General features: G+C 34.7%; 1 protein-coding gene across 1 annotated transcript in view; it reads left to right on the top strand.

The window, feature by feature from the left end:
* The window catches only part of KIF18A (kinesin family member 18A), a 79,717-nt gene extending 59,450 nt beyond the window's left edge, over positions 1-20,267 (top strand). Inside the window, exons 14-17 of the mRNA XM_069552951.1 lie at positions 10,369-10,807; positions 11,526-11,633; positions 16,809-16,918; positions 19,623-20,267. Of these exons, the coding sequence (XP_069409052.1) occupies positions 10,369-10,807; positions 11,526-11,633; positions 16,809-16,918; positions 19,623-19,705 (740 nt within the window). The 3' untranslated portion in view covers positions 19,706-20,267. The remainder of the gene's footprint in view (positions 1-10,368; positions 10,808-11,525; positions 11,634-16,808; positions 16,919-19,622) is intronic.
* Positions 20,268-27,816: the final 7,549 nt, after the last annotated feature.

Raw genomic sequence — 27,816 nt, 5'->3', positions numbered from 1 at the left:
ATCTGTATGCAAGTCAAGAAGCAACAGGTAGAAATGGACATGGAACAACAGACTGGTTCCAGATTGGGAAAGGAGTATGTCAAGGCTGTATATTATCACTCTACTTATTTAACTTATATGCAGAATATATCTTGTGAAATGCCAGGCTAGATGAAGATCAAGCTGGAATCAAGACTCCCAGGAGAAATATTAGTAACCTCCAATACGCAGATGACACCACCCTTATGGCAGAAAGTGAAGAACTAAAGAGCCTGTTCATGAAAGTGAAAGAAGAGAGTGAAAAAGTTGGCTTAAAACTCAACATTCAGAAAACTAAGATCATGGCATCTGGTCCCATCACTTCATGCAAATAGATGGGGAAACAGTGCAAACAGTAGACAGACTTTATTTTTTTGGGTTCCAAAGTTTCTGCAGATGGTGACTGCAGCCACAAAATGAAAAGACGCTTGCTCCTTGGAAGAAAAGTTATGGCCAACCTAGACAGCGTATTAAAAAGCAGAGACATTACTTTGCCAGCAAAGGTCCATCTAGTCAAAGCTATGGTTTTTCCAGTAGTCATGTATGGATGTGAGAGTTGGACTATAAAGAAAGCTGAGTGCCAAAGAATTAATGTTTATGAACTGTAGTGTTGGAGAAAGACTCTTGAGAGTCCCTTGAACTGCAAGGTGATCAAACCAGTCCATCCTAAAGGAAATCAGTCCTGAATATTCATCTGAAGGACTGATGCTGAAACTGAAGCTCCAATTTTTTGGATGATACGAAGAACTAACTCATTGGAAAAGCATCCGCTGATGCTGGGAAAGATTGAAGGCTGTAGGATAAGGGACGACAGAACATGAGATTGTTGGATGGCATCACCGACTTGATGGACATATGTTTGAGCAAGCTCCTTTACCTGGTGATGGACAGGGAAGCCTGGCATGCTGCAGTCCATGGGTTTGCAAAGAGCCAGACACAACTGAGTGATTGAACTGAACTGAAATGAACTGGCTTGTCAGTTAGTGGGAGCATATAAGAAGTGGCATATACTAAAAAATGTAGTATTTAATCCTAAGGCCTAATTAAGGAAATTTGTTTATAAGTAAAAAATAAATATACTAAAAATTCTTTTAAAAATAAAAATGTACTGATATTTCTTAAAACTGTTTTCAGAAAGACAGACATGAAACAACTATGTTTTCTCTTGCTTTCTACTGGAAACATTTTAGAGCCCTAAGCCAAATCTGTGGGATAGACTTCTTGAAGAAATGAAATATTTGAAAGATTGAAGTAATGAAGCAAACTACATTGTGCTCACAGGTAGACTTAAATAGCTTAAAGAACAATACAGCCAATTAATGCATTTTTAGATGTTTCTCTTGTGCATGTGTGCTAAGTTGCTTCAGTCATGTCCAACTCTTTGCGACCCCATGGACTGTAGCCTTCCAGGCTCCGCTGTCCATGGGATTCTCCAGGCAAGAGCACTGGATTAAGTTGCCATTTCCTTCTCCAGGGGGTCTTCCTGACCCAGGGATCAAACCCAAGTTCTTATGTCTCCTGCATTGGCAGGTCGGTTCTTTACCACTAGCATCTCCTGGGAAGCCATGTTTCTCTTAAAGTGAAGCAATTTCTCAAATGTCTTTTTGTTATACTTCTTTATGAAACTCAGTTGTATTTCACTAACAAAGTCGAAATATCTAAATTTACTGCTTTTATTGCACTGTCATCAGTTCATCGTATTCTTCAAAATTTAAAAAGTTTGGGGGAATTATAGCAAATGACAGACTAATATCTAAATTGTTTTTAGTTCTTCATTAACCACTTAACCAGTTATCAAATATTTATTCATAATTTCTTCTAACCACTTGGCAAATATAATTTAGTGGGAAGGCAGATTCATTCTAACTTCATAACTATTTTCATGGTTTTTGTTTTGATAGTAAGCTGTAGATTATATTAAGAGCATATTTTAATCTATAAAATGCTATACAAACAACACAAATGTTAATTTACTTGTGTTGTAGTCTAGGTAATATTATGTTAGAATTCAGACTATTACTGATGAAAATTAGTTTTTTTCATCATCTCATCTACAACTTTTGCACTTGCAGTTAATTTTAAAAGTCATTTTAATACTTAAAAGACTTTAGAAAGGCTTCTAAAACTTGGCAATCTCAACAAAATGTTTTTTACTTCCTTTTTAAGTCTCTTTATAGACTTACAGTAAACAAACTTTTTGAAGCGGGAATCTCTAGCCATAATGTAGGAACAGATAAATAGAACACTAAACCACTTTATTCTGAAATGCACATTTTCAGTTGTATATAAGATGCCTTAAAACATTATATAAATATTTTAAGATGTTTCCTAAACTATTAATGATAAGTATTACAAAGACTAGGATTGGATTCATTAAGCAAAACTTACCCCAGGGTGTAGCAGAAAGGCTCTTTTGTATCTTTCATTAGCTCTGATCTGTCTCTGATCACTTATAAAAGCCTGGTTAAATGGTATTTCATAATCATTTTGGAAGTTATTTAATCATGTAACTTTCATCACCTACCCTTTTCCCTTAACTAGGAGCTGTTGAATAAATCTCTAGCATTGTTTCTGCACTTTTGCTAAATTATCGTTTTTAGGAAAAGCTTCATTACCATAAAAACAAAAATCAGGTTCATTACCTTGTTACTTTATTAATATGTGCCTTCAACTATGTTAGGTGTAATAAACTTTAGAAGACCATTTGAATTTCATGAAAACTATGTTAGACCTTTATAGATAAAGCAATACCAAAGTTATTTTTCAATGAACAGTTTCTCTCCAGGACATTCCCAAATTGTTATTAGACCTAGATGTGTTCTAGTTAATCAGAAAACAGTAATAGAAAATTTTTTGATTCTTAAAGTACTGTCCTCTCTGTTTAATCATCTGAATATTTCTCAACAAACCTATAAAAAAATTAAGTACATCTTACCTTTGTATGGAATCTAAATGTAAAGATAAAGAAAAGGTATAAGAAACATAACTATAACAAGAGATCTTTTGGAGAAGGATATGACAACCCACTCCAGTACTCTTACCTGGAGAATACCGTGAATAGAGGAGCCTGGCAGGCTACAGTCCATGGGGTGACAAAGAGTCAGACACGACTGAAGCGACTTAGCACACATGCAGAGATCTTTAGGATACTTAAAATATATGAAGCAAAATGATTATATCCATATCCTTGTACAAAATATGTCTTTTATTTCTCTAAGAAATAAAACTTTATTTTTATTTCTACTATTTATAGTTCACTATAAACTTTAAAGTATATTAGAATTACTCATGCGAACATTCAAATTTCATGAATGGATTACCTGTTCCCCGAAGAAAAGGAATTTTCCTTCATCATGGGACTCATGACTTTAAATGTGTTTTGCTCATTCTCATCATATTGAATGATTTATTTTTGCTGATTGAGTCACATTTTTATTGGCCTCCTTTACTTTTTTTCCTGACATTATTTTATTGAATTATAGTTGATTTACAGAAGGCTATGGTACCCCACTCCAGTACTCTTGCCTGGAAAATCCCATGGATGGAGGAGCCTGGTAGGCTGCAGTCCATGAGGTCGCAAAGAGCTGGACACGACTGAGAGACTTCACTTTCACTTTTCACTTTCATGCATTGGAGAAGGCAATGGCAAGCCGCTCCAGTGTTCTTGCCTGGAGAATCCCAGGGACGGGGGAGCCTGGTGGGCGGCCTGTCTGTGGAGTCGCACAGAGTCGGACACGACTGAAGTGACTCAGCAGCAACAGTAGCAGTTGATTTACAATGCTGTGTTAATTTCTTTTTGTTGTTGTTTTCTACCATACAGCAGAATGATTCAGTTGTATATTATACATTCTTTTTCATATTCTTTACTTATTGGCCCTCTTTAAATTCTCCTAGGAAGGTAACTGTCCTGCCTTTCTTTTTGTTAAATGCTAGGGAAAACATGAGTGGGAGAGTGAGATAGTCAGCCAGGGGAGAATGGGGCTAAATAAAGAAAAGATCTTCGCCCTTCTATTTGATTGCCAATTCATTTCATGTTATTTCCTTGCATGTTTCAGTTAATTAGACTTTTGAATGTAAAGTTTCATAGCTACTCTGTCCACAGATTTTGAGTAAAGCTATCCCAGAATAGGCAAGAGATGATTTTGGTCTGTTCTTTCCTTTTACAACCCCAAAGTCTGACTTTTTCTTTTCATTAAAAGCCTCTGCATGAAGTAATACCTGTTTATAGTAATACCTATGTAAGCCAAAAAGTACTATAATATTTGAAGAAGTATTACTGCTCACTCCCAATTGTTATTCATCTTTTAACTATTTATTTTGGTTTTTCATCCTAATTTCTAAATTTCAGATTTATGCTGCTAATTCTTGCTTATAATTTCCAATTTTAAATATTTGTTTTTTATTTTAGAAGATAAGGATTTAACTCCTTTAACAGTATGTATACATTTCCTCCTCCTTTCTGCCAGAACAGTTTTTCACCTTTTAAAAAATAAATTTTGAGTGTTATCAAGTAAATATCATTTATTTTTCATACTTTGTGTGAGACTTTCTCCCAGGAAAATTTTGGGTTCCTAGGTGCTCTGAGATGTTATAATGCTATACCTTGGTGTTATTTAAGTCATTATACTAAACAGTTTGTGGGCCTTTTTCTCTGGAAACCTTATCTTTTTCACTCTGGGAAATTTTCACCTATTTTAAAGTACATACACATGCTTACATAGATAAACCTCTGTAATATTTTTTTCCCCTTCTTTCTTTTCTGTCTTTGGAGCATTGTTATTAATCTGATTTTGGATCTCCTGGATTAATCTTCTAATTCTGTTATCAGTTTTCTAGTATTTACCTCTTTTTGTTTGTTTGCTAGTCTTTCTAGGAGATGTCTTCAGCTTTATCTTATAACCTTTATTTTTAGTTTTTTCCTCTCATTTTAAATTTCTAAGAATTCTATCTTATAATTCAGTGTTTTTTTTCCATAGCACTTTGATTTTGTTTCATGATTGTAATAATTTCTCATTTCTCTGAAGACGTTAATCATGGTTTCCTAAAATACTTGTCTGTTTCCTTTATTATCTATTCTCAAATATCTGGTGACTTGATGTATTCTGTGTACATAGGTCTTTCAGCTAATTAGCCTTGATTTATGGCAATGTCTAAAAAATTAGTTAAAAAATTAGTTGAGGGGAACCTGAAAATGTCAATACTTAGGTCTTCTTTTATTGCTATATTTTATTGCTTTTATTATCTAGAAAGAACTATTTGATTTCCCATTTACAGTCTGTATAAGCCCAGCTACCAGTATTTTAGACATGTAGGAGAAAAATCTGAGTACATTTCTTGTTCCATAGCTGACTACAACTTTTTTTTTCTTTCATTAATCAAATAAACATTGAAACTGTACTGAAAATAATTGTAGTAACTTCTTTTAACAGTCTCAACATTATGGTTTTTGTTGTTATTTGGACATGAAGTCATATTCACATAACCATGGATCATAACCATTTCAGGGCAATAGAAATGCAGTATACCTACACTTTTTGTTGGAGAATTAAGTTCCAAGACATGGTCTACAAGTAACAAATTTTTTCAGACTGTAGGGTACCTACTATTTTCTGTGCTTGGTATATGATATAGTAGGCTGATTCCTTAGATGGAGAGACCCTAGAGAGAAGACTTGCTATCCTCCCAAGCAACTGCCAGTCTTTTCCATCCCAGTTTTATGAGCCTACCTTATAAAACTGCATTTTTAATGTCCCATCACCTCTTGTGTGGCACCTCCATTACTGAGGTATTTCATTACCTAACATTGCCTGTTAGAACCTCTTGTTCTGAAAATCCGTAACTACATGATTTCTTTTCTTGTTTTAGGGACCCTTTTTAAAGGAATTATCATTTTCCTCCAGGTTTTTTCTTTTTCATTTCCACTATAAGCTCAAGAATTACAGAATCTTCTTAGATAGTATTTTCCCAGGCTGAATCTGTGGTAGCTACAGATGCCTAAGCCTCCTCTTCTGGAAAGTTACTGCACATCTTGTAATGGAAAAGTACAGCAGATCTCTCTTATACACCTAGCATATCCAGTAGTTGTTACAGCCCCTAGCCCAGCACTCTCTAGTTTGCTATACCCACTTCAAGTATTCCTTTACCTAACTACAGGGGAATGACTATTTATTATATATGTGTAATATATATATTTATATATAGTTTATATTATATATAGTTTATATATATAATATATATATAGTATATATAATGTATAAATTGTATTTATACAATTATAAGTAATGGAGTCATAATGAGTATGAGTAAAAGGAGTCATATGCTTATAGTTTCAGTGAATTGACTGCTGAATTTTTATTTAAGTCTTTAAATCTTACTTTGATCTGATTAACTTCTGAACATTTTTTAGTAACTAGTCAGTCTAAGTAGTCAATTCAGGACTACTTATCTATTAGATTTCTGCTCTCTTATTATTTTATCTGTACTTAATTGAGAGGATAAAAGAAAAGAACCTCCTGGACTTGTATTTTGTACATGCTGTGTGTCTGTAGCATCTCTTCTTTCAGGTTCAATAAAACAGTGGTGTGTGAATCCATTATCAGCCGCATCTTCATGTTTCTCCTTCAGATTATTAATATATCCTAACGAGAGCAGAATTATGGCTAAAGATAATGTTTGATCATATCAACATTTGATACTGGATGTATGTTTAGATTATCCCAAAGAACAGGTCAATATTTCTTTGGTGTATTATGATAGTGCCCCCTTCTCATACTCTTTATAAGCAATAGAGCAAATGTGGTCCACTATCATGGGAATTTGCTCACTGCCTCTCCAGCGGTTCTCTCTCCGTAGATCTGGGCAAGAAAAATAGTTACTCTGGATAATCCTTATCCCTTGAGATTTCATGGCCCTGTGTGTTCTGAATTTTACAATGTTGTTATGAAGCCTGCGTGTTCAAATAATACTTAGATGTTCTTCTTTAATAATACCTTTGGTTTCTCTTACAGTTTATCATCAGCCTTGACAAACTGGGTATTTTATAAACTGGGTATTCCATGAACTGAAAGCAAAACATTGTTTGAAATGTATTCTTTTGGTGATAATCATGCATTGGGTATTGATGGAATGTGCTCAGTTGTGTCCAGTTCTTTGCAACCCCATGTACTGTAGCACGCCAGGCTCCTTAATCCATGGGATTTTTCTTACAAGAATACTGGAGTGGGTTGCCATTTCCTTCTCCAGGGGATCTTCCCAACCCAGGAAATTGAACCTGCATCCCTGCACTGACAAGCAGATTCTTTACCACTGAACCACCTGATGGAATACTGAAGAGCAAATTACAGCTTACCCTGTGAATATCATAATGCTAACAGTTGAAGCCTATAATTCTAGGGCCTTTCCTTGAACCTTAAGTATTTTATAGATATTATCTAATCCTAAAAAATCCCTGTACATAGAAAGGTAATATCCCTGTTTTTCTAGGGGGCATTAATACTGATACTGCTCAAGTGAATTGCCCAAGGTCACTCAGTGTGTTGTTGGTAAAACCAGAAATAGAATCCAAGTCTCCTGACTTCCAATTCAGTTCTCCATCCTCAATATAGTTTTCTATCCTCTATATACCCCTACTGCCTCTCATGGGAAAAGAAGTTAATCTTCCAGCTATTAATAGCCACCAAATTGGTGGTAGCAGCACAGTGGAGAAAAGTAACTGTCTTTACACTGCAGCATTAGTATAAAAATATCTGGTAATGGAAAATTTGACAAATGTCATGTTAAAGGGAGTGGAAAATTATTTTAAGATCTGGATCTCATTTATCTAGTTCTCAGAAAAGTAAAATTCCTTAGTAGAATAGGGATCATATTTTTCTTCCTGTTTTTAAATTATATTTCCTAGAGGGTGATTGTCAACCTAGCCACAGCAGTCTATTGTCAACTAATGTAATAAGAATAATGCATGTACTCTTGCTGATTGTTATAACTGTATTTTTTAACTTGGTTGAAAGTTTGAACTGTTTTGTTGAAATATTTACATAGCACATATTTAATTCAACTTTCAGTGTAATTTAAGTTATTGTTATATTGTAAAATACACATTATAGTTTCTTCCCTTAACAGCACACTTCATGCAGAATTACTTTGTGTCAGGCACCATGACGTTTACCAGAATGAAATAGGCAAAGGAGAAAAAAAAATTAAACGCAGCATAAGTTCACTGAAGCTGATCAAGTTTATTATTTATGTAATCAAGTCATTATTTTGTACTAAAAAAAAGTGAGAAATCTCTATTTGCTTAAATATTTAATCATGTCTAGTATTGTGGGAGTTCACACAAAACCATTTGTCTCTAAGTATTAGAGCAAGGGACAAGAATTATCCTACTAAAAGTCTTTGTATAGTATGTTTCTGTTTAAAAATTACTAAACATTTTTAATCAGGAAAATGGGATGATCAGAATTATGTTTTAACTAAGGCAAGATTGGTGAAGGTTGGGAAATGCAAGGAAAAGGTAAAAATCTAGTTATTTTGGACTCAGGTGATTGAGAAAGTAGTGGCAAGAGGTTACTCAGAATAAGAGTGTATAGCCATAAAAAAAAGAATGAAGTAATGCCATTTGCAGCAACATGGATGGACCTTGCAATTACATACTAAGCGAAGTAAATCAGAGGAAGACAAATAATATATACTATCACTTGAATATTGAATATAAAAAATGATACGTGTTTATAATCATTATATCTTCTTGGATTGAGGCCTTGATCATTACGTAGTGTTCTTCCTTGTCTCTTGTAATGATTGTTTATTTTAAAGTCTATTTTATGTGATACAAGTATTGCTACTCCTGCTTTCTTTTGATTTCTATTTGCATGGAATATCTTGTTCCAGCCTTTCACTTTCAGTTTGTATGTGTCCCTAGGTCTGAAGTGAGTCTCTTATAGACAGCATATTTAAGGGTCTTATTTTATACAATCAGCCTGGTTGGAGCATTTAACCCATTTACACTTACGGTAACTATTGTTAAGGATGGCTCAGTGGGTAAAGAATCAGCCTACAATACAGGAAATGTAGGAGACGCAGGTTCAGTCCCTGGGTCGGGAAGAGCCCCTGGAGGAGGACATGGCAGCTCATTCCAGTATTCTTGCCTGGAGAATCCCATGGACAGAGTAGCCTGATGGGCTACAGTTCATTAGGCTCCAAAGAGTCTGACACAACTGAAGCAACTGAGTGCACACACGTGATCCTGTTACCAAAACCTTTATTGTTTTGGGTTTGTTTTTATAAGACTTTTCTTTCTCTTGTGTTTCCTATCTAGAGAAGTTTCTTTTGCATTTGTTGTTAACGCTGGATTGGTGATGCTGAATTCTCTTAATTTTTGCTTTATCTGTAAAGCTTTTGATTTCTTCATCAAACCTGAATGAGATCCTTGCTGGGTAGAGTAATCTTGGTTGTAAGTTTCTTCCTTTCATCACTTTATAGTATATCCTGCCATTCCCTTCTGGCCTGCAGTTTCTGCTGAAAGATCAGCTGTTAGCCTTATGGGGGTTCCCTTGTATGTTATTTTTTGCTTTGCCCTTGCTGCCTTTAATCTTTATATTTAATTTTTGTTAGTTTGATTATTATGTGTCTTAGCATATTTTTCTATGGGTATATCCTGCTGGGGACTCTCTGGGCTTCCTAGACTTGGATGGCTATTTCCTTTCCCACATTAGGGAAGTTTTCTACTATAATCTCTTCAGATAGGTTCTCATACCCTTTCTTGTTCTTTTCTTCTCTGGGACCCTTGTATTTCGAATGCTGGTCCACTTAATGTTGTCCTAGAGTCTGTAAGACTGTCTTCATTTCTTTTCATTCTTTTTTCTTTATTCTAATCTGCTTTAGTTATTTCCACCTTTCTGTCTTCACCCTCACTGATTCTGCTATTGGTTCCCTCTAATATATTTTTTATTTCCGTTATTCTATTGTTTGTTGCTGATTGTCCAGAACAGAAACAGGTTCACAGACATAGAAAAAAACCTTATGGACTTAGAAGGTCAAGTACTGATCCTTAGAGAAATGTATACATTTTCTGGAGTTTGTTGTCATAATTGCCCAGTATCTCAAGATAGCTATATTTATAAATTCATATTGATATTGCTATTTAGTGCTTTTTTCTGTTTTAGAATTGCTTTATAATGAGTTTATTGACATTAGCAATAGCTTTTTTCTTTCTGACTTATTTTATTTTAAATTTTTATTAATTTAACATAAAATATGCTTATTATTAGGGTTTTTTTCTTCTTTTAACTGATAAGGTTATTAGAAAACTATTTAGGAAACATTATTGAGCTTCTTTTTAATTTTGTTGAACAGGCACATCTCCAGGTGAATCTAATCTGCTTAAAATTCCTTCACAAAAAAGAACCCGAAGAAAATTAATGCCTTCTCCCTTGAACATAAAACATACCCAAACGTCTGTAGAGTCTGAAAATATGCAGCTTAATGATTCCCTCAGCAAAGACCTTCAGCCCATTGTGTATACTCCAGAAAATTGTAGAAAAACTTATCAAAATCCATCTACAGGGACCTTATTAAAACCATTACATACTACCAGTTTTCAGACCATCAGCTCAAATATAAACAGTGATAATTCTTTGAAAATGTTGTATGAAGTAGATATCCCTCTCAGCATGAGAAAAGAACATGGACAGGAAGATTTAAAGTCTACATTTCTTATATGTGAAGATACCAGGAGCTTGGAAAGTGAACTACCTGAACAAGAATCCCTACCAAACAATAACATTTTGCAAAGGTACAAAGGAGTATTTGCCAATTCTTCTTTATTTATATAGCCTTTAAACTACTGGCTTTCTTTTTGCTCTGTAGGTATATTTAAGATCTATTTCATAGATGAAGTATGCTGTCTTGATTACAAAAGTCAGTGTTTTACCTTCATTAAATATTAATCCACTAACACAATATTGTGAAGTCTTTAATTTTGAAGCTTAAGTTGATTGGCTCTCATTAGGCTAGAGAAAACCTTAAGATATATTTATTTTGTTCATACTTCAGCATTAGATATTACAAACTATCAATGGTGGATTATCAAATGTTTATTATTATTCATTAATATCTTCACTAAAAGAAATACCACAGTTTCGATTGATATTAACAAGCCTCTCAACTTGCTCTGAAATAGTCATAAATATAAGGTATGGTTGACTACATGTCATCCAAGCAAAAACATATCCTTCTCACTTAATCTGTATATTCACAGTTAATCTAACTATGGGAAGAATGATACCTTCACTTTTCTATGCTGTGGGGCTGCAGAAATCTCTTGATGTCCATCTGTGGTATAAAAAAAGAGAAAAGAAAACCTCAGGCAATCAAAGAAAGGTTATAGTATTGAACAGTGTTTTCCTTTATCAATTAATGCAAGGTGCTGTTCAAATTATGGGAGTATATGTCCCATTTTTTCTCCATAGTACAAATCAAAATTACTCTATTTTTCATTATTTAATATACAGGCTTGCCCCTTCTTCAATCTCAACCAAACATCCTCTGCCTATACCAAGCATAGAACCATCCTACATGGCAATGACTGCTGCTGCCAGAAGGAAACGGAAACTAGTAAGGTACATTTAAATATAAACTGTTTTGATCTTTGTGTGTATGTAAGATCATCTTTACACATTGTTTCCTACAGCTCTTTTTATTAAAATTAGACTGGCAATTCACATGTGAGCATACATATAATAAGTTGCTCTGAATGTGGCACTACTTTTATATTATCAAAGATCTTGATAAAGCCCAAATATTTCACTTGATATTTGCATAAGATGTTCCATGTTTCAGATTATTTAAAATAAATTTAAACATCTTCTGGCCTTCAAAAAAGTTATTTTAAGTTTTTTCTGTTGACAACTTTTACTCATTTGGTATTTTTCCCTTTAGACATTACTGAATTTCTTCAGTCCTAAAATTATAATGTTTTAATGGATTTTGATATCTGGTTAAAATGTGATAAGTAAATAAACTTTTGTTTCTGGCTATGACATTGTAGCTTATATCAGACCTGGCTTTCCATCAGGAGCAATTATAAAAGCTAATGAAATTCAACCAGTAGCTGATTGAAAGCCCTGGGGAAAAAACCAACACAGCCAGGACTTGAGAGTCTAAGATCCCAGAAAAATGGAAAACAACTTGTGGAGAACTAGACTTTCTCTGCCTCTTTTTTCCATTCAGCATTTGCATCAGACTCCTCAATTTATGGCATCAAATATAGAGGTCAAGCAGAAAATGGAAGCCTAGTGCTATCAGCACCTCTCTGAGCTAGGGAAGCAAAATTATCCTGTGTAACTTTTGCCTACAGCATATTCACCAGTTTCTAAACTCCATGGAATAAAAGACCAAGAAACCAAGCTAAAAGTGGCTACCAAAAGGCTAAAGTAATAAACAAGGTTTTGATCTTCTCATGGGGCCAGGATACAAAAATTACCGTTTAGGGATCATCATGAGAAGAAGCCCCGTTAAACACCCAGGGTGTTATTTGAAATCTTTGCAGGCCTATGCTCTAGGTAGGAATAGGGCAAACTGGAAATAGGCTGGTTCTTGAAAACCTGAAACAGATTTAGACCAGTTGAATTCCTTCTCTGCCCACTTGCCAGAAGAAAATTAATCATCTCTGAAGAATATATGATCTCCAGCCTCTCCAGTTTTTCATATGCAGTGTTTACCACTTAAGCAAAAGTTACCAAATATGCCAGGAGACAGGACAAAATGACTGATAATCAAGAGAAAAAAACAGAGAAGTGGTAATGAAGATACTGAAATTATCAGGTAGGGACTTAAATTTAGTTGTGATTAAGTTCAATAAAACAGATGATAATTTCCCAGAGAACTGGATTCTATTAAAATGAATCAAATGGATATTCTAGAGCTGAAAAATAAAATTTACTGAAATTGCAACACAATAAATCAATTTAACAAATTAGGTATGACAGAAGAAAGTTTAGTGAACTTTCATTAAAGAAAGATAGGGTTGATTAAAGAAGATAGGTTAATAAAAAGATGTCCAAACTAATGTACAAAAGAATAAAAAGATTAAAATACAGAGAAGAGCAAAAAAGAGATCTGTGGTACACAGCAGACCTAGCATGTATACATTTTGAGTCCCAGAAAGAAATGAGAAAAAAAAATGTAAAAACAAAAACAAAGAAACAAAAAAAAACTAGTATTTGAAATGATGCTAGCTAATAATTTTCCAAAACTGACCAAAGATAAGAGAACATAGGCTCAAGAAGCACTGCAAACTGCAGGCAGCATTAATACCAAGCAACATACCCAGGTAAATAGCAGTAAAGCAGCTAAAAGTTAAAGACAGGGAAAAATATCTTAAATATATTGTTATATGACATGAAGTTTATTATATATTCTTTATATCCTAGAACACTGAATTCAGGAAAAGATATAGTGAGTGGTTAAATTATAAAATGGATCTGATTTGCTTTAACTCTTTTTCTTTAGTATGTGATTATGGAAAGAAGAGTATACAATCTTAAGATAACTTTTTTTTAAGTTTCCTTTTTTCCACTGTGGACCTGTTATCATCTGGGCTAATGTTAACAAATTTACAAATAGCCTATTCTTTTGTGCCACATAGAGTGTGATCTCATAGCTGCATCCAACATCTGTTCTTTCTTCTCCAGAGTACAGTAGAGTCTTGGAATGTTTATGTTTAAATTTCATGGATTGATTTTTCCTGAATGTCTCTGATTATCCATGACAGTTACAATCTTGTATTTTGCTATGTCACTAATTTGAATTGTGTAATTTGTTATATATAGGAATCAATCATTTACTGAGCCTAGCTAACCACCATCATCTGTTTTATCCATCTTCTCACTAATTTTTATTATGTCAGTCATGTTACTCTTTTCATTAATTAGTGCTGGAGACTTTACTTGTTCTTCACTGGTAACATGCCCTGCTGTTTTAACTCAAATCTAACAAAAGTTTATAACTAAGAATAACCGAAATGCAAACATAGACATTATCAAAATGAAATGATTTTTCAAAAAATATCCAGGTATATAAATGGTGTATTTGGAGTGGGTTTAGATAAATTAAAGGGCTTCCACACAAACATCTAATATTGTGAAATAATATTAAAGGACAAATAAAGTAAGATTTCTCATAGCCTATTAATTGCTCTGGTACATTCCCTCTGGTACCAATAATTAGATCCTGCCATTAACTAAAGTTAAAAGAGATTAATGTTAGAAATGTACATAATTACTTTTTTTTAAAAATCTTCCTTTCCCCCTATTAAACCTACATGAGCTTGAGAGTAATAAACTCTGGTATTTTCCACTTAGCAATTTTATATACATATTTAGATGTGTGTATATATCATTATCGTTTTTAAAAATAAAGAATGGCTCCATGTGTATAGTTATTTATTTATCTATTTTGTCAGTTTTTCTTTCAAAAAAAAACAAAACATTATCATCCAGAAGCACTGGATATTCCAAAAACCTACCAGACTGAATTTTTTAGTACTACTTAAATTGAGAATATCAGATATGTAATAATTTCCATTTCTTAATCATTCTAACAGACTATTTTAACTAACTGAATCAATTTGCCAAATATACAAATAAAATACATATGTAAATTTTTACTTATAAATTATATTTATTAATTTGAGGTTTTGTTTGCTTTATGTCTGGTTGGTTGCTTGGTTTTTTGTTTGTTCCACCGTCTTTCTTGGCACTCAAAATGGTCTCACATGTGCATACATTTTTGGTTTTGAAAAAAGTCTTTGATTACAATTAGAAATTATCTCAGCTGAAAGAATATGAGATGCATTACATTTATTAAGCAGAAATATTCCACCTATGTACAGAGATGAAGAGCTAATCTTTTATTAATAGTTATGGAAATATATTTGGCACACAGCTAGAATATTCTCTAGGTTTCTTCTCAAGATAGTCTTTAAAATAATTTGAATTTGTACCTATAACAATGTTAGGCCTTTTTATCTTATGATCTAAAATAAATCTTACAGAAATTTATAACAAATGTTTCATTAGTTGACTAAATCCTAAAAATACTTAAATGTTTTACTTTTATATAAATATATAACTTATTTTATTAGGCTTTGATTTCATTCCTAGAAATGTGAGTTTTACTCAAGTAAAACCCTGATTTTCAAGTGAAAACAAAAGGCTTAGAACTAGCCAAAGTGAAGAATCATACCATAAAATCATTAAGACAACTTTAACATAAATTGTTTGGAAAAACAAACTTTATCAAAAGTAACCAATGACACTGATCTTTATACTTGAAGAAATAAAAAATTACCAAATGACCAAAAAAGAATTTGATTTTATAAATGTATATGTTTTTATATATATAAAATAAAAAATGTGTGCTTTAGTATCCAAAATGGATTTATAATAATTTAGTTTATTTGGTACCATTTAGGAATAGAGAATTTCTACAAATGAATTTAGTTTGATGACGCAGGTACTTCTCTATAACCATTTTGGGAAGGCATTATTTGCATTATTGAACAGAGTTGGTAAATCACCATTATGAACACCATGATCATTTCTCTTACAGGCTCTAAAAAATTTAGATACACAGGCTGACTTATTTTTCCCAGCATTCACTGAGTTTATACCCGTCTTTCTTTACTAGCATATTAAATTGCCATTTCTGACTATTTTGAATGACCATATAACTAACCCATATTCTGCTGTTCCACAGACATAAACCCTCATCACTTTCCCACATGGTTAGGATTCCCAGAACAAGTTGTTGCCATAAGGAAAAGTCTCTAATTGTTAATCCAACAGACAATCAGATTAGTATAAACTTGTAAAATGGTGTAGAATATCTTGACTTGCAAGAAATTTTCCTAAAATTAGCTTATTTGAATCAGTGTAGAAAGAGATCTTCCACTTTGACTTCCAACGCTGCCTGCTGAAACTTGACCTCTGTAGGACTGGGAAGGGTTGGATCGCTGTTTTCAGGGCCCAGAGTAAACTCATCCCATCCACAGAATCTTCCCTTTTTCTTTCTTCTTCTGAAATCAGGAACCTACAGCATTGAAAACCTGCCAGATTGTTTTTTACTCTGTCTTGTATTATTTTATGTGTCTTATTTTTCCCCCACCCCACCATATATCTATTATGTAAATTTTCAGGACATGGGTTGTTTATGCCCTAATTCACTTGTGTGTTTTGTGACATGAAGCCACAGTAGGTGCTCAGTAATTTGTCAACTCAAATTAAGATAGAAATTTGATCCGTTAATAGCATGAGACTGATATTCTTTTCATTTTGCTTTGTATAATTGCAATAATCAGAGAGAGATACTCAGTTATTATCATGCTTTGATTTAAAAACAAGGTTTCCAAACAATCTCACTTGTTTATATCCCCCAGATAAGAGGTATTATAATCTGAGCTTAGTGTTTCACCTCTTGGAGTGAGCTCCTTATCTCTACACTTTGAATAACAGTGTTTGCATGCAGTTCAACATAGCACCCTGAAATGTTCTGTTAAAGAATTGTGACATATACCTCTAATCATAATCTCTGATTTGAATACACATTAAAACCACACACAGCCGAATTCTCCTATGGGCCGAAAATTTACTTAGTATTTCCAGTTACTTCTATGGGATTTTACAACATAATATTTAGTATTTCACTTTTTCTTTAGTCATAATTTACGTAGAATATGTATTTGAACTTAGAGATATAAAAGAATGCTTTACTAAAATAAAAAATTTCCCCTGAAGCTCTGCATCAAATACTTCATTAACTGCTGAGTTAAATTCTGGATCTGCCAAGCGTGTTCATCAAGATAATTCAAGTGATAAGCACTTACAAGAAAACAGACCAACTATGGGTATGTCTCAGCTCTTATTCTGATATTTAATAAATGGTTAACTAACATGTATAAGCTTCATTTTTACAGTGCTTTCATAAGAATCTCCTTTTATATACTCATCACCTTTATTACATAGTGAGTGGCTACCCCTGATATAGATAAGAAAACTTAAGACACAAAATAGAAAACACACTTACCCAAGACCACAAAGAGATTCTTGATGGAGCCAGAACTCAGAACTGGGTCTCCTGACTCTACATTCTGTACCCTTTTGGTTATAGAAACTGCCTTATATTGCAGAAGGGTGGGTAATTAATTTAACTAATATTTGATATAATTAGCTATATTACTTAATAGGTTTACAGATAAACTATATCTGTAAATGTATCTGAAATTTTTCTCTTTGCCTATTATTTTTAGTAATTTGGCCTCTGACTCATTTGTGCAATTATTGGGAGATTCAAGTCTATATCTGGTTGTAATCATATTTTAACTCCTGTTAGCAAGTTGAAAAGAATGCTGATGGCAGTGACTGTGCTTGTGTTGTGCTCAGTTGTGTCCAACTCTTTGCAACCACATCTGGTGACAACATCCCCTCAGTTGCTTACAGAGGTGACATGAGTCCATGGTAACAAAACATCTTCATGAAACTAGAGTGTATAGTGCCCGTCAGTTCCTAGGCCTTTGTGTCCTGACCCATTTTTCTGACATTATAGTTCCTAAGACTTCAATTAGGAAGTATTTATTTACTACATTCTCACTATGTGCTAGGTTCTGTGATGAATATAGAGATCATTAAGACTCAGTTTGGTTCTTCCCTAAAGGAACTTATGATTATAGTACTTGGAATTTTTAAAGGGAGTTCATGAGATAGTGATTATACTGAGAATAACATGAAAACTATTATTACTTTTTTTCTTGTCAACACTTTTTCATTGGAGTAATATAAAATTTCTCAATAGCGTTGTCAGGCTGCATTGATAAATCATTACTTCTTGTGGTGGCCACAAGGAGTTCCTTAAGTTTAGTGGAAATGTCTTTCATGCAAATTTAAAAATCAGTGAAGTCCTGAAAAGAAAAATTTACTATGACTATTTGATTTAGCATGCCATATTTAGTAATGTTTAATAGTGTGTGTATGCAGGTGGTATAGATATATATAGTCCCTTTGGTCTCCTGAAAAAATTCTCCAGGAAGTCATAATTCTACAACTAAATAATAAATTTATGATAATTGTCAAATAATAGAGATCTGGGTTTCCTAATATGCTTATTTTCTAAGAATACTATAAAATGCATCAAGTATCTTATGTGTAAAGAGAGATGAGAGAACAGTAAGAGAGAATACTAAACTACAGTACTTGCCAAAGGGGAAATAATTATGTCTTATTTAAGAATAACAGAGCCCTTAGAAAAGGGTATTAACATGAAGGTCCCTGGTAGTCAGATGGTAAAGAATCTGCCGGCAATACAGGAGACTCAGGTTCAGTCCCTGGCTCAGGAAGATCCCCTGGAAAAGGGAATGGCAACCCACTTCAGTATTCTTGCCTGGAAAACCGTATGGGCAGAGGCGCCTGGTAGGCTATAGTCCATGGGGTTGCAAAGAGTCAGACATGACTGACCAGCTAACTCAACTTCAGGTGGTTTATGTGGGCTTCCTAGGTAACGCTAGTGGTAAAGAATCCACCTGCTAATGCAGGTAACCCAGGTTCCATCCCCTAGTCGAGAAGATTCCCTGGAATAGGAAGTGGCAACCCACTTCAGTATCCTTGCCTGGAAAATTCCATGGACAGAGGAGCCTGGTGGGCTACAGTCCATGGGGTCACAAAGAGTTGGACGTGACTGAGCACACCCACACATACTGAATGGTTTGTGTCCATTAGGATATCCAAGTGAAAATTCCCAAATACACATTAGGAATTACTAAAGAAGTAAGAGAGAACCAGGGCTGCCTTCCTTAGAATCTATGCAACTAACTTCTCCAACTAACAGAGTACCAAGGGAAAAAAAAAAAAAAAAAAAGGGACGCATCAGTGAAAATGACCTTAACTCTGTTCACTGAGCATTGAGAGAAACAAGAAGTGTCGAGAGAATATGTGCCCCTAGAACTAAAACCAAATGTGACCAAGAAAATGACTGATTAGTCAGACCCATAAAGAAGTCAGTGCCCTCCAGTTGTAACAACACTACATTGGGTAGAGAATCGTTGTGAACACTGATAAAGAGCCAGAAGAGGGGCACAGAGAAATGGAACCCATTTGTGAGGTAGCAGTGGAAGGAAAAAGGACTGTGGCATCAGGATCAGCACATTAAGAAGTGCTGATTCCAGTGATACTTCTAAGTTAGAAAAATACAGAAGTTTCAAAGTCCAGGGAAGTAATCCAAAGAATGAAAAAAAAATTTGATGGTGCACAAAAGAAAGGGAACTGTGCTCATAGTAGTCTCTCCTAGTTCAAAAAGAACAGAAGTAAATGTGAGAGTTTTTTCACTGACTTCACTTGGTGACTTTGGGGAATGGGCGGGGCATATGTTACCTCTGCACTAAAACTTCAGTCTGTAATATAGAGAAATCTATTTCTACTTTCAAGCCAAAGTATTAATGTTCCTTTGTTGGTGTTATACTTTAAATCATTAATTACCAACTGTGAAGTTTAGTGAATGGTGAAAATTCTTTTTGAATTATACTTTTACAATATTTATGTATCTCTCTATTTCTTCTCTAGACTATAAAAGAAACATCCATAAAATAAAGCCGAGCATGGTTAGAAAGTTTGGAAGAAGTATTTCAAAAGGAAACCTAAGATAAGCCTCTTCGAAATCAAGGGGAAAAAAATCGAGGAGTCTGCTTTTAAAAGTTTTTTGCCAGGACCCTTTCAGGAACTTGTTTAAACTCTTTGAAAGAAGACCATCTTAAAAACTAGGTGTACTCAAATACCTTTAGCAAGCAAAAAATGAAATTCCTTTTGTTTTGTGCTTTTGTATTCTAAGCAAATATAAAATTTCAAGAGAAAAGGTATGTTTTGCATTCCTAAAATATTTGCTTCCCTTTAAAATTCCTGAGTCAGTGTGGTGGCAGCTCAGTTTTACTATGCTGCAAGTTGATTAGAACATTTTAGAAAATAATAGAGTTAAATTTCCCTTACTGGTTTTTTAAAATGAGAATTTAGGAGTGATAAAATTATGACCCAGGATTTATTTGGTCTGACATTGTTTTAATCATATATCTGACCTTTCTTTCCAAACATATTTAGATGTACAAATGTACATATATGTGCCGATAAAGCTGTTGTAAATATTATTTAAATAGTGTTCATTAATAAAATACTAATATTGTCTCTTGCTACTTGATATATTAAATATGTAAACTTTATCATGCCTCCTTTTCTGTCTCATGACTGACTACCCCTTGCGTGCGTGTGTGCGTGAGTGGTTTGCATGCCCTTCTCCCGGGGATCTTCCCTTACACACCTTAAACTACTACTTTTCATAAACTGTCAATTTTGTATATTTGTATTTCAAATTAGTCCAAGATAAACAGCACCAGAACCAAGTCTGAGAATAATCTGTAGGTTTCTTAATGATAATGAGAACATGTTTTAATCATTTTTTCTGTGATAGGAAGTACATGGAGCTGCAACTTAATCTTATGTCCTTGTTCACCTGCCTTGTTTGGCCTGTTGATCTTCTGATTATAAGTATTTGGTTAAATGCACTTTTAATTTCATATGGCTTAGGAACTATCCCATCTAAGCAAACAGCCATTTAACAATCAGCTGCATATTTTAGGCCTTTTAGTTGTTGATCATGTTTTTCAAATCAAAATCTAATTGGAAGAGTGTGAGATGGAATAATGATCTTTGAAGTTTTTTCCCACTGTGACCCGTATAATTCCATATTCATCAAAGTACACACAGGATGTATTGTAGGGAGAACAAACATAGACAATTTTTGTTTTCCCTTTGTCATTAGGACTTTGATTGTGTTGCCTACATTGGCCTCTTTATTATTCCTTTCCATTTTTCTTAGGTAATTATAAGGTTTCCAAAGAAATCTTTTTACCACGTACTGGTGAATGGCTAGCTAGCAGGATTAAATAACCCTACCTCGTGGTCCCCCTCATACCATAAGACATGAGTGATTTTCTTATATGCCACTTTTATCGACTAGGGATTTCACCTTCCATAAAAGTTCCTAACACTACCTTTGCATTACAACCACATAAAGGAGAAATTAGAGGGAATAAATTGTAATGAATGTGGGAAAAGAAACCTGTTGAATATATGAATAAGGACTTTTGGATATATGAATAAGGAAAAACTACATGCATTTAAACTAAAATAAGATGCTATAATTAATGTCACTAGAAAGCAATTTTTAAATAAACTTTATGTAGAAGATAGACTGATCATAAACATATGACTCAGTGAATTTTCACAGAATAAACACACCTGTGTAACCAGCCCTGAGATCAAGGAATAGAGAATCCTAGAAGCCTCTCTCATATCGCACCTCCCTCTAAGGCTGACCACTATCCCAACACCATAGATTGATTTTTAACTAAAATAATTTATTTTTGTTAAAAGGTAATATTTTTTTCCATAAACAATACAAATATGCTTCCTCCTCTCAACCACCTTCTACCAATGTTCCCAGTTGTAACCACTGCTAATAGTTAAGGTATGCTGCCAAGTCATTTCTTTATATTCAAGCCTCTATAATTTTTTTTCAAGTATCATCTGATTTGTTTTACAGTTTACTTTTTTATTCTCATTTGAAAGCAGCTTGGGCATCTTTGTAAAATCTCCTAAGTGTGAATTTCATAAATACCGCTATCGCAGATAGATTGCTCTTTAGTGACAATTGGTAGCAAATAATTTTTATGAAGCAAGTCAAAGATCAGAGAGAAACCCAAATGATGCTGTTTCTTTTGACTAACACTGCACAAGATTTCTGAGAATATTTAGGAGTAGTCAGTATAATCTCTACGTCATGATGTCCAAAGTATAGTCCACAGAACATGGCTCAGCTGGATACCCTGCCAAGAAGAGGGCTCCGTGTCGAAGAGTGGGAAGCAGCAGCCTTCCAGGACATTGTCTGCACCCTTTGTGTGTGGATCACAATAAACTGTGGAAAATTCTGACAGAGATGGGAATACCAGACCGCCTGACCTGCCTCTTGAGAAACCTATATGCAGGTCAGGAAGCAACAGTTAAAACTGGACATGGGACAACAGACTGGTTCCAAATAGGAAAAGGAGTACGTCAAGGCTGTATATTGTCACTCTGCTTATTTAACTTATATGCAGAGTACATCATGAGAAATGCTGGGCTGGAAGAAGCACAAGCTGGAATCAAGATTGCCGGGAGAAATATCAAACACCTCAGATATCCAGATGACACCACCCTTATGGCAGAAAGTGAAGAGGAGCTAAAAAGCCTCTTAATGAAAGTGAAAGAAGAGAGTGAAAAAGTTGGCTTAAAGCTCAATATTCAGAAAACTATGATCATGGCATCTGGTCCCATCACTTCATGGGAAATAGGTGGGGAAACAGTGGAAACAGTGTCAGACTTTATTTTTCTGGGCTCCAAAATCACTGCAGATGGTGATTGCAGCCATGAAATTAAAAGAAATTAAAAGATTTGGAAGGAAAGTTGTGACCAACCTAGATAGCATATTAAAAAGCAGAGACATTGCTTTGCCAAGAAATGTTCGTCTAGTCAAGGCTATGGTTTTTCCTGTGGTCATGTATAGATGTGAGAGTTGGGCTGCGAAGAAAGCTGAGTGCTGAAGAATTGCTGCTTTTGAACTGTGGTGTTGGAGAAGACTCTTGAGAGTCCCATGGACTGCAGCGAGATCCAAACGGTCCATCCTAAAGGAGACCAGTCCTGGGTATTCATTGGAAGGACTGATGTTGAAGCTGAAACTTCAATACTTTGGCTACCTGATGCGAAGAGCTGACTCGTTTGAAAACATCCTGATGCTGGGAGGGATTGGGGCAGGAGAAGAAGGGGATGACAGAGGATAAGATGGTTGGATGGCATCACCAAATAAGTGGACGTGGGTTTGGGTAGACTCCAGGAGTTAGTGATGGACAGGGAGGCCTGGTATCCTGCAGTTCATGGGGTCACAAAGAGTCGGATATGACTGAGCAACTGAACTAAGTGATACCCCTAAGAACATACTTTGAGCAAAAATATAGGGATTGATAATGACTAAAATTAACAGAACATTATAGAATAGAGTTGAAACTATATTCATGAAAATTATTTGCCAGTTTGAAACAAACACTTTCACACATTAATGCTAACTCCACCAGTCTTTCATTTTTACTAACTTAAAACTTAAGTTTGGTTTTGGTAAAGTAACTTAATACAAATAAGTTTTTATTATACTTTCCTACTTTTGTAAATTAGTTGGAATGCTTGTTCTCATGTGCCTGGATATTGTATTAACTTTGTTTACATGCCAGGAGGTAGGTATAGTACATACCATGTATGATGAATGACAGCTCTGCTATAACAGGGCATACATGTTTCTCAGAATCACTGAGCTATGCCAAATTTGTGTGATGAAGACACAGGACTTACCAGGCAAATGGAGTTAAGGGTACCACACTCAAAAACTTTGTCATTGGCACAGTAAACGCCAAAACCTAATTAAATGTTTAAGAAATGCATAAATGCTACTATAATTAAGGCGCTTTGCCTTGAAAAAGTAGTGAAGTTTGCTCATGGAAATGGGTGTAAGAGAGTTGCAGCATATGGGTTAAAATGAAATGATGGCAGGCCAGTGGGTGATCTAAATCAGGTAGAAACGTGTAACATCAGATGTGGATGGCTGTGGCCCATTGTTCTTGAGTGATGTGTGTGTTTTGTGTACCCCATGGCTTGGTTTACCTGTGTGCAGTTTTCTGTGTTTACCTAATGTTGCGTTTGGATGAAATCTCATAAATGTAAAATGCACATTATGCTGAAATTGTTCCCTGATGTATAAATGGTGTCAGAGCACAAGCGTATTTTCAAAACAGCTACAGCAGAACCAACTATACATATTGAATGTATGCCTAATAATCAGAAAAAGGATTTGCATGCATAAGAAATTTATTTTAAATTATCCTTTGGTTCTTTCACATTTAAATAACTTGGATATCTGAGGTAACTGCTCAGTTAGCCCTTTGGTATTAATGGAGATTCAAGCCCTAGAATCAGATCAGACATATTAACTTTGCTTTGAGAGCAACTTCCAGTCACAGACGTTATAGTGTCCCATCATTTGTGAAGGAGCTGTCGTCAGTCAGTAACTCAATAATAGTCTTCTTTTGGACTCTTGTCACGTGATAATCGCTTTAAATGCATTTTTCATTTATTCCTCACAACAAGCCTTTACAGTAGATGTTACAGACTCACAGTCCCTCATTTACAGTTCTAAAAACCATCACAAATTTTGAAAATCAGAAGTTTTCTGTTTTTGTAATTTTTGTCTGTAAAACCTTACTTCTGCTAATGTGGGACTATTTGATGGTCTTTATCCCACCTAGTGTGAACATTCAAAGTTTCCACTGCAGAAGTGTTAATGTCTGATTTTGAGATGTTGCCTCAGTCCCCATAGGTGTAGTTATATAAGTATAGCATATATATCATATTTTCTAAAATGAAAATTTTGAATTCCCAAACTGCTAGCCCCAACTATTTTACATGATGATTTATAGACAAAATATATTTATTTTTCTACTTAGAAAAAAAGATGACACTTAGAAAAGTGAATTTGTCAAAGGCCACAGTAGCAGAGTTGGAACTTTGAACTCAGTTTGGTGTAAAAGAGTTACTGCTATCCCTAGTCCATGCATTGCCTCCATCTACAGTGGGGTAATACTCTGCACAGATAGATAGATAAATAAAGTATACAAAAAAGATCTTCTACAGAAAATAAATTCCATTCCCATGGTCATCTGTGATTTGTAGAAAGATTTGTTCAATGTTTTATATAGTTGTAAGTAAATTAGGTTTAGCTTGTATTGCTTATATCAAAAAGAAAATGATTTAGAGTATTATTAAATATTAGTAGCAGTCTTTAATATTACTGTGAAAGTGAAAGTTGCTCAGTTGTGTCTGACTCTTTGCAACCCCATGGACTATATCAATCCATGGAATTCTCCTGGCTAGAATACTATTGTGGGTAGCCTTTCCCAATCTAGGGATTGAACCCAGGTCTCCCCCATTGCAGGCAGTTTCTTGACCAGCTGAGCCACAAGGGAAGCCCTTAATATTACTAAAGGCATTCACAAATCCTATGTATTGATTTTTCAAGGACAATTTTATGTGTGTCTTGCAATCAAAATATCACATGGTGTTACTTGTTGCATATTCACAACTTTCTGAAAAGTTGTTGGCAACTACTCAACTTGAGTCATTGGTTTATATTCAAAATGTTTTCGTGTATAATCAAAATTTGAAGATACAACTCAGACACTATGACAAAATATAACTTTGTTTTCAGGAGTCAGCACAGGATGGTTGTTTTTGAAATGTGTATATAGAGTGATGAGTTCTTCCTCTCTTATAACTTCCCCCAAAAGGTGGCAGTTGACAGATAGTCCATACTTCTCAGAGTGAACATCATTTAAGAAACCACTCAAGCTTTGCAAATGGCAAGATCTGCATAACAGCCACTGTAGGGATTAGTCCATCAAGTTAAGAGCTGCCAGGAAAGGTTAGTTCTGAGGTATTTCTGTCACATGTGTATATGTACATAAAGCAGATGTAAGACAAAATAAGCCAAGAGCCATAATTTTTAAAAAAATTAAGAATGAAAAAGTAGTTTATTCTCATACTTTCAAACAGATGGAAGGTGAAAGATGTCTGTTTGGTATAATTAAGAAGATTAGTGACATGAGAGGAAAACAGTTCTATGATCAGGACTTTGGACACAAATACTGTCCTCAGCCTCATTTCTTATCCCTGCAGAATATTCTTATTCTCTGCAAGCCACTTCTCAAATAGAAAATATAAGGAATCCTTTCCAATACCACCACCCTCTGCTCACATTTCTTTCCCATTCTCCCTTCATGTGCCTGTTTCAGAATCACAGTATCTTTTTTTGACTATTATTTCCCCCCTGTTCTTCCAAACAACAATTATTAATGTAGGTTAACTCCCACCCCAATCCTCATTCAGTTCAAAATGCTGCCTGAGAATGCTGCAAGTGCATTGCTCCCTTGAAATACTCATGTCAGATAAAAAATATTAATCTATTTCAGCTAAGCCTGAAAGATCGTCACCTGACTGCTCTGACTGTATGTTCTCTACTCGTCCTGCTTCCTTTGTTTTCTCCAAATAAATCCACCTTCGTTCCACTTCCCTATTCAATTTCAAGACAGCTGAACCGTTGAGCCCCCAGTTAGCCCCTACAGTTTGAAGAGAATCTACTTACAAAATAGATTCCCAGCAGCCATCAACTTTTTTTACTGTCTTGCCATTTCAGAGCACTACCCAAAATGTCCCCAACTCAGAAAAAAAGTTCCCAGTTACACCACTGAGCTTAATAGATAACTACAGTGGGAGTTTTCCCCTATAAAAAATGATAGTTTTTTTTGAACTATCAAGTTTGAATGCCTAAGTAGTTTTAAATATTGGAGTCAATATTGAAGGGCCTCTACTTTTTCTCCAAAAACTTCAATTTAACCTCTTTCAGCTATTCATCATTTTACCTGTAAAATTTGTTTCTCTTACTTAGAGACCAAAGTGAATTAGCTTTTCTTTATCAGCTTCACTAGGATTGCCATGTAGATGAAATTGATTTTGCCACAAATTTTGGGACCATATTCCTTGCAGGTGTTTAGTTAATTACTAAATTTTTTTCATTCTTACTAGCCTTTACTTTTCTTCCCCAAGATTTGTATAATTTAAACCTGTAACCTCTCTTCATTATACTATTATATATAATTACTCAAATGTTTTGCAAGTTAGATTATCAAGTATTTATACATGTCCACAGAGTTATGATTATACAATGGAAGTGAGAAATAGATTTAAGGGACTAGATCTGATAGAGTGCCTAATGACCTATGGACTGAGGTTCATGACATTGTACAGGAGACAGGGATCAAGACCATCCCCATGGAAAAGAAATGCAAAAAAGCAAAATGGCTGTCTGAGGAGGGCTTAAAAATAGCTGTGAAAAGAAGAGAAGCAAAAAAGCAAAGGAGAAAAGGAAAGATATAAGCATCTGAATGCAGAGTTCCAAAGAATAGCAAGAAAAGATAAGAAAGCCTTCCTCAGCGATCAATGCAAAGAAATAAAGGAAAACAACAGAGATCTCTTGAAGAAAATTAGAGATACCAGGGGAACAGTTCAAGCAAAGATGGGCTCAATAAAGGACAGAAATGGTATGGACCTAACAGAAGCAGAAGATATTAAGAAGAGGTGGCAAGAATACACAGAAGAACTGTACAAAAAAGATCTTCACAACAAAGATAATCACGATGGTGTGATCACTCATCTAGAGCCAGACATCCTGGAATGTGAAGTCAAGTGGGCCTTAGAAAGCATCACTATGAACAAAGCTAGCAGAGGTGATGGAATTCTAGTTGAGTTATTTCAAATAAAGTGCTGCACTCAATATGCCAGCAAATTTGGAAAATTCAGCAGTGGCCACAGGACTGGAAAAGGTCAGTTTTCATTCCAATCCCAAACAAAGGCAATGCCAAAGAATGCTCTAACTACCGCACAATTGCACTCATCTCACACGCTAGTAAAGTAATGCTCAAAATTCTCCAAGCCAGGCTTCAGCAATACGTGAACCATGAACTTCCAGATGTTCAAGCTGGTTTTAGAAAAGGCAGAGGAACCAGAGATCAAATGGCCAACATCTGCTGGATCATGGAAAAAGCAAGAGAGTTCCAGAAAAACATCTACTTTT

Source organism: Ovis canadensis, chromosome 15 (genome assembly GCF_042477335.2).
Source record: "Ovis canadensis isolate MfBH-ARS-UI-01 breed Bighorn chromosome 15, ARS-UI_OviCan_v2, whole genome shotgun sequence".
In the NCBI taxonomy this organism is placed as follows: domain Eukaryota; kingdom Metazoa; phylum Chordata; class Mammalia; order Artiodactyla; family Bovidae; genus Ovis; species Ovis canadensis.
The sequence above is the reverse complement of the archived record's forward strand: the minus strand, read 5'-3'. Positions and strand labels throughout refer to the sequence as shown.